General features: G+C 48.4%; 1 protein-coding gene across 1 annotated transcript; it reads left to right on the forward strand.

Moving 5' to 3' along the window:
• The first annotated feature begins 635 nt into the window (after positions 1–635).
• On the forward strand, positions 636–8,104 carry LOC148773135 (testis-specific Y-encoded protein 3-like). Its single transcript, XM_088834523.1, has 6 exons — positions 636–1,139; positions 1,777–1,854; positions 2,002–2,113; positions 2,213–2,358; positions 2,478–2,564; positions 7,862–8,104. Exons 1-6 carry the CDS (start codon positions 636–638, stop codon positions 8,102–8,104), a joined length of 1,170 nt encoding a protein of 389 aa, XP_088690649.1.
• The last annotated feature ends 371 nt before the right edge of the window (positions 8,105–8,475 follow it).

The following is an 8,475-nucleotide window of genomic DNA, read 5'->3' on the forward strand; positions in this document are numbered from 1 at the left end:
TCCCCGCCCCCCACCTCGCCCCCACCCCACGCCCTGCCATGGCTTGCAGTATGGATCCGAGGCGAGCACCTCTGTCCCTGAGGTACCCAGGAACCCTGTCTCACCTCTGTGGATCTCTGAGCATATGGAGTCACCCGCTGCTCCAGAGGCAATTTCAAGCTTGAGGATGGTCGCCGCGTCAGGTTCAGGGTCCCTTCCTTCGTCTCCAACTGGCCTGGCTCTCCCAGTCTCTGGTCAGGCACATCTGCACTGTTGAGCAGGCAAAAGGCTTGCATGGACTGGTGCACAGAGCGCTGGCCCGACTTTGGCCCAGGGGTCACCTGGGGCCAGAGTGGCCAGAATTCCAAGGGGCGTGGCCCTGGAGCCAACGCCTTTAGACTCCATTTGATTGGTTCTGTCGTGAGGTCTGGAGGTCAGGGTGTAGAGTTCAGCCCCTTCCCGCTGCCATACTACGCGTGCGTGGTGGCTCACGGTTCTGCGCATGCGTGTCTCCCTTTCCCTGCTCATTGGCTGCGCACGAGTATCCTGTTGGTGGTACCGCATTGAGTGCGGCTGCCCGGTGGGCGCGCTGTGCCGGAGTCTGCTGTGCTCTGATGGCCACCTTCTTCACAGCTCCGGGCTCCGGCCAGAACACCATGGCGAGTGAGACGGGGCCAGAGGAAGGCGGCAGCATCCCCGGATCCTGGATCTTGGTTGTGAGTCCGGGTCTTCAGGAGGGAGGGGCCCTGGGGCCTGTCAGCCCAGTGCGGGCGGCAGAGGCCTTCCAGGCCCCAGGTGGTGCGCCAGGCGAGGAGGCCGCCCTCTTCTGGGTGGAGGCAGCGGAGGAAGGTGCGGTCCTGGAGGAGGGAGAGCTGGCGGGAATCGGGCAGGAGTTGCAGCTGCTGGTGTTAGACGTCATGGAGGAGCAGGAGCAGGTGTCCTCGGAGGAGCAGGGCCAGAAACATCCACGGCCTGGAGGCCCGAGCGACCAGCCTGCACTGGAGGCGCTGGTGGCCCTGCAGGTGGAGCTGGAGCCGGTGAATAAGAGAGCGCAAAGGGCGCACGCTCGCCTGAAACATAAGAACTGTCAGAGGCGAAAGCTGCATCTAGAACACAGAAGCGCCATCATCCAGGGAATCTGTGGCTTCTGGGTCGAAGTTGTATCCCTTGGTGTGGTGGTTGTGAATTTTTTTTTTTTTCTTTTGTTGTTTTCTTTAAACCTGGGATATTGCAGGAGCAGTTTTACAGATCTGGCAGTTCTGGTAGAAAGTTGTGTTTTTTTTGGATGATGGGTATTGGTTACCGTCCTGCATATCTGTTCCTGATATTAGATGTGATGTTCTTGCTGTCCTGACTAGCACAAATTGATACTTGGGCTTTACTTGCAGAGGTCCCAGTCAGAATCGTCATTAGCATTAGGGACTCCTCAGAGAAAAAGCTTGTCTGGAATCCAGGTCTTCTCCAAAAAGTTGAGTGAATTTGGGAGTGGGTTTGGGATGTGTAAGTGCTCATACTGGTTGTAGCTAGGAATGCTTGTTTTCCAGAAGTAAGCTACCTTGAAGGAGGCTGAGATGGAGCTTAGGGCCTCCCTGTTAGGAACAGAAGCTCCTTCTGGTAGTGCACTCATAGGCACAGCCTTGGGCCTTGTTCCGCATTCATACAGTCTGCATCCACGGAAATGTGGCGAGTTCACTAGTAGCACATTGAAGTCAGACAATGCCATTCTACTCTTTAGGCTAGCTTTGTTCTTCCAGCACATTTACCTCTAGCATCTAGAGGCTCCTTGACCTAAAGCAGTTTATGAACCACCCCCAGATGTCAGTTATGATGAGCAACCAGGATGAAGAGATGCTTCACTACATGACCAACTTGGAGGTCAGGCAGGGGACCCTGCTAACTGTGGAGGGGAGATGACTGGGGAGGGGAGAGGGCATGGTTTATCCCTGAATACGGGAAAGGACAGCTCTTCTGTAAAGAGGTTTCATACCCACTCCCCCTACCCCCAACACTTTGTCCTGGCAGGTGGAGGAATTCAGGCATCCCACTCATCACTGCAAGATCACATTGTCCTTTCGGAGGAATAGGTATTTCCAGAATGAAGTGATTGTTAAGGAGTATCTCATTAACGTCCCTGGTAAGAGGCAGCTCCCTGGATTTGGGGAGTGGGGGCAGAAGAGTGTAGGTTGAGTGGGAAAGTGAGCTAGGTGTTTCTCCCATACTCCTTTTCCTGCAGGATACCGAGCGTCTCATTCCACGCCGATTCAGTGGTCCCAGGGGTTTGAACGTAAGGCATACAGCCTCAGGCACCACGACAGCAGCGTTAACTTCTTCAATTGGTTCTTTGACCACAACTTCACAGGATCTGGCCGGATTGCTGAGGTGGGGTCCCACGTGGCCACTGGGCCGAAATTGGTGATTTATGTTGGAGTTCTTGGCGGTGCACGGGAAGGCTCAGTGTCTGGCCAGCCCTGTGCCGACCTTGCTCATTTCCCTGGCAGATCATCATAAAGGATCTGTGGCCCAATCCTTTGCAGTACTATGTGAGGAGGAAGGCTCCACCGCGAGAGGTAGCGGGAGGACGAGAGGTGAGGCGCCCAGGGGCTGAGCACTGGCATAAGGGTTGTCCAGGAACTTGGGTCGTTTATTTCACTTGTGGAGAAAGTGAGACTCTGTGGAATCCAGCGTGACACCGGGCACGGGGAAATCAGCAAGAGACAGCAAGTGTGGAGAACTGTAGTGAAAGACAGGTTCTAACTAGAGAAGCCTGAGGTAGATGAAGTGGCCTGGTCAGGCCAAAGTCACTCCAATTTATATCTGAGTCAGCTGCACACATCTCTGAACTGTCATTCCTTGGCCAACAAGTCCAGCCTCAGGCTTCTCTTAAATTGGGATCCACCTACTATTCCTCATGAAGTCCCCTTTCCACCAGGTCTGTGAGTCTCCTTTGTACAAGGCTGTTCCCCCACTGACCCATCACTTGATTCCATTTTGGTCATCACGCTTTTTTTTTTTTTTTTTCCGTTGCATCTTTTTCACCTGCCACCCTCACTATGAGAAACTGACCACTGTGAAGGATTATGGAGAATAGTTTTTTATTTATTTTAACTGGAGCATAATTACTTTATAATGCGGTGACCGGTTTGGCCGTACATTGGCCAACATGAATTACCCAGAGGTATACACGTGTCCCCCGAATGGTGAACCCACCCCTCACCGCCCTCCCCTCCCTGTCTTTCTGGGTTGTCCCACAACATGACTTTAGTTGCCTTGCTTCACGCATCAAACTCACACTGGTCATCTATTGTTCAAAAGGTAATGTACATGTCTCAGGGCTGTTTTCTCACATTAACCCACCGTCCCCTTCTCCCACTGAGTCCCATGTCTGTTCTTTATATGTCTGTGTCTTATTTGCTGCCCTGCGTGTTGCATGTTCAGTATCACCTACATGGTGCTCAACTCCAGATATTTGTGTTAACATACAGTGTTTGTTTTTCTCTTTCTGACCCACTTCACTCCCTGTAATAGGCTCCACATGCATTGCATCTCACTAGAACTGACTTTGATGCATTCCTTTTTAGAGCTGAGTCACAACACCATTGTGTATCGGTACCCCAACTTCCCTATCCCTTCATCTGCCGATGGGACATATAGGTTGCTTCCATGTCCTAGGTATTGTAATAGTTCTACGGGGAAGAATGGGGTACATGTCTTTTAGTATGTGCTTAGAGGACATGCAAAAATTCACAGACTCTGTCTCCTGGGAACTGACTTGAAAGAGTAAAGTTGTCTTTAGTGTTCTCAGAGAGGGTAGGTTTTCATATCTGTGTCTCTGTCTTTTTTGAAAGGAACCGCCCCTGCTCGACTTTGAGACGTTTATGAGGCAGTGTCCCCATTTCCCTAAAATAGAAAACCTAAGAAGCTGCTTCATGTGAAGATCAATGGCCATCAGAGTTCTCTTGGACGGGAAAGTAGTGAAGAGTGGTCTGGTGGTGAAACGGATCGAGAGGGAGACACAAGTAAACCTGAAATAATGCCGAAGGACAAATAAAAAGCGTCAACTGTATGCGTCTGCGTATTGTTTGGGGAGGGCCTCAGGACAAAAACTTCAGCTGCATGTAGAATTCTCAGTTTACCGTGTGGGAAGTACCAGTCCATGGAGAGTTGTAGAGGTGGTTAAGTCGTATGTGGGGGTTGTGTCAGGAGACACAGTTCTTCCTGTGGGGTGGGGCTTGGGGAGGATGGAGAAAGAAGATGAGGGGCCCATTAACTGTGGGTCTGGCAGTTTTACAAGGGAAATGTGGATGTCCACGCACAGGGTCTGGTGAACAAGGACCAGAGAGTGAAAAGCTGGAACGCAATTTTGTTGGAAGGTGGTGCCCCAGGTATCTTCTCTGTTGCACAGCATCAGACATTTTAAGAGTACAGAACAAGGAAAAAGCCTTAACATTCAACTCACTATGAAGCAAGAAGGCATTGCAAAGAACTTACAGACAAGAAAAGTTTAGGACAGGGTCCCCCAGTGCCTAATATTTCCTGTCAGTGCTTCAGTACCAGGGGTGGCTTTAGCTCTAACTTGTGCTGGAGTGAAGAGTGCAGAGATAGTCACAGGTCGGTGAGTAAAAGTGAACTGTGGATGGTTGACTTGCTGGTCAGTCTCTGGAAACTTGCCATGACTTGTGTCCCAGTCTCTTCAGGGCTTTCACTTAGGCCCTAGGGTCTAGGTGCTTTTAGATTTGACTGCACACTAGGATGTGTTGTGTAAGGTTTTCTTCCACTGAGTATCAATGTGTGTGAGACTTGGCGGGTTTCTGATGAATTCATGAGCATTCTGTCTCAGTCACCCTGAGCTGCATTTGCTTCCTGTTCCCTGGATGTGTTCATGTTTTCCTCTGTTTAGAATGAAGACCGGGCGTCTCCATTGTGTCTGCCCATGAATGTGAGTTGATGTTCCTTCCTGCGGGTCTGCCTTTGCCTCCTTCTTCTTTCATGATGCACCCATGCTTGTGCTGTTACGCACAGCTCTGCTGCCATAGCTCTCTGAGTTCTTACACTGCCCTGTTCAACACTCCTGCATTGTGTTGCTCGTATGCCCTCTTTTTTTTTATTTTTTTAATTTGTATATCTTGTTAGATTGCATGTGAATTTGACCCTTTCTTTCACTCCTGGATCAAATGCTTCCAGCATCTTGAATTGTGACTTTTTTAAAGAGTTCCGTGATATCTGTGCTCAACAAGAAATGCGTTATCGCAGGAATAGTTAACAGTGACCCACATTTGGAAACAAGAATGCCTACACACTTAGAGTTATGCCCAACGGGCAAGAATATCACTCGCTGAAGTGAGAGTATTAGTTAGGATCACAGAGGGCAAAGATGTTGCAGGAATGCTTCTGTCAGGAAAGATTTAGGGTTGACTGGTTAAGTGTTCTAAAAAACACTAGTGCAGGATTGAAATACGTTGACTTTTACCCCCATCCATGTATTCTTGCGTTGACCATTACAGTTATGATGAAACTGACATTACCCATGCAGAATTTCTTCATGACTTTAAGTGAATTATCACCCAGGTGATAAGAATTGGGGCTTGCCTTTCTGTAAAGAGAAAGTTGTTAAAGAATTGTTGTCCTCAGTGACCCAGGGAAAAGGGGTGCATGATCAATTTCCAGTTCAAAACCCGTTGCTATTTCTGTGTTGTTTCTGGAAGTAAAGCACAGGGAATGGAATCACGCCAACCTGATTGGCACTGTGAGCCGGTCCAAGGCGATAGGATTAGGGAACGCAGGCACACGTCACTCAACTGTCCACAGTGAGGACTTCCAACCCTGCCAGCCTCTTTGCATGTCAGTCCCCCTCATGAGCAAATCCCATTCACCTTCCAGGATATATCGTGGAAGTAGACGAGGACACTGACTTGATCAACTAGCGAGTGAAGCAGATAACTGGGACTAAAAAAGAGGGGTGCTTACCAAAGTCCATTATACTGCACAAGTAAGCCAAGAGTCGCGCATGTGTGCAAGTTTCTTTTCAGACTTAGGAGTGTGTGTGTATGTGTGCGTGCACACGCATGTGCGCTGGCAAAAATGGGTGTGTGAGCTCTCTGAACTGGCCTGGCTGGGGGATGGAAGAATGGACACTGGAAACGTGAAAGAGCTTGTGTAAGGTACAAAGACCTTGGGGCATCAGAAGCACTGACGTGATGGAAAAAAGCCCAGGGATCTCTCCGACAGAGCAAGATGTAAGTGTAAACGTGGATCCCTGAGCAGAAAGGAGAGACAGGAAAAAAGCACCCGGGGGCAGTCAGGGAGGATGTGAAGGGGCAGAGAACGAGAATGGGCCAGATTCCCAGGCACAGACGAGGGGCTACACACAGCCCCTAGGACACCCGGCTACAGAGGGTTTTCTGTCCTCAAGTGCAGGAGCATTCTTTCCCTGACATGACCAGCCACGTGAACCCAGCTTGCCCTCTTCTTTAAGGCTTGCAAGACGGATGGCACTGTAGCATCAGCAGCTGCTACGTGCATAGTTTGCCAGTTTGAAACATCACTCCATAAAAGGGTGTCTTAGGTTGATCCTCTCACCACCTCCCAGTCCCACAGGCCTGGGCTGATGGGGTTAGCTGGCGTGTGTTCTCTCACCTGGAGGCTGGATGAGAACAGAACTAGTTTGAAAGGACCTCTGTACAAAGAATGTTCAGACTTCAATTCCTCTGGCACTGGTGAGTCATGGCTCTTAGCAGGACACTGTCCTTAGCATCTCTGTATTAAGAGATGCTTCATCTCTAAATCTCTCTACAGAGAGAATTCCATGTTTGTGTCACTTTTTGACATGTGGGCAAAAGTGTTCTACGTGCAGCACGGAACTCGGTATTTCACATATGAATCCGTGCATGAAGTTTTCATGAATGACATATGCAATTCTCTGCATTTCACCTGTGAAAATCTCACCACAAACGTTCCAAAATGAAAATGGAATTCTCTACATTTTATATGAAAATATACGCACATACTATTTTCCTACGTGAAATTTGGAATTCTGCGTATTTCACATACGAAAAACTGGGTGCTGAGTTTTCCACATGAAATCTGGAGTTTTGTCTATTTCACTTATGAACATCAGGCCACTGATTTTAATACACAAAATGTGGAATTTTGATGATTTCATATATGCAATTCGGGGCACTGATTTTCCTCTGTTGAGGACGGATTTCTCTGTATTTCACATAAGAAAATCTTGGCAGAGACTTACTCCATGAGATACTGAACTTTTTATATTTCATTTAGGAAACTCTGAGCCATTATTTTCCTACATGAAATACGGATTTCTCCGCTTTGGCATTTGAAACTCTAGGCACAGAGCTTTTTCCCATGAAATATGAAATTCTTGTATTGCACACTGAATTGGGAATAAACAAGGTAACATGAAATATGGAATTTTTCATATTTCTCATTTGAAAATCTGTGTGCTGACTTTCCTTCACGAAGTACAGAATGCCGTATATTTAACAATTGAAAGACTTGGCATCAATGTTCCTACAAGAAATATGGAATTTTCTATTTCCTACATAAAGTGATTTTCATGCTAGAGGTGTGAAAGTCTCTATACTGCACCCAAGAAAATTTGTTAGAAGAAAAGTTGTTAATTCTTGGGTGGGAGCAGGACTCATGGACACCCTGCCCTGGCATGCCCTCCACCTCTTGGCAGAATATCCAGCCATCGCCCCAGAAACTCAGTCCTCTGAGTTTCAAGTCAGTGTTTTTCAAGAATAAATAGTCGAGCCTTTCTGCACTCCCCAGGGAGGGGCTACAGGTGGCTACTGATCCCAGAGCTGATTCCTTCATCTCCCAGAGGCTCTGGGATAAACCCGCCCACCCCTGCTCTGTGTAGCACAGTCTCTCCTTTGTGCCGTCCCTGCAATACCAAGGGAACTTGCCCAGCGGGTCCGATGTGGTAGATCAGGAAGTCCTACAGGTGCGTGGGGAGGTCGTGCCTGATCTCTCCTTCTCCAGAGATCCAGACGAGTTTGAAAATGAAGAACAAGTCACTTTCGAAAAGGAGGAATGTTATGGTGAATCGATGCTCCAGCACCCAAGTTCACTGCCACTCAACCAAGGTCACAGCCTGGTCTAAAGGCACACAGATGCCCTCTGTGCCTGCCCAGCGCCTCCCTCCCGGAGACTTCAGTGCTCAGACCGCTGGATAGGAAGTGGTCTGAGGCTGCTCTTCCACAGATACTTAAAGGTAAGCGGAAAAGTGGTTGATAGAAATTAAAGTGAAAACGTCATCTAGCAAGATGAGAACCTTGACAGGAGAGAGGAAGGAGCATGTGGCAAACAGCTTCGGTTCTTGGGGCATACGATTCTCCTTAGTAAAAACATTTGCATTGCAAAACTTATGAACATTCCCTCTTATAATTTGTCTTCCCAGGGACATGGTCATTGTATTGTAATCTGTCAAAATCCACTGAGTTTCATTAGAAATATGAATTTTTGCAACATATG

This window comes from Moschus berezovskii, chromosome Y (assembly GCF_049115385.1).
Source record: "Moschus berezovskii isolate FMDL1 chromosome Y, NW_MosBer_1.0, whole genome shotgun sequence".
NCBI lineage: Eukaryota > Metazoa > Chordata > Mammalia > Artiodactyla > Moschidae > Moschus > Moschus berezovskii.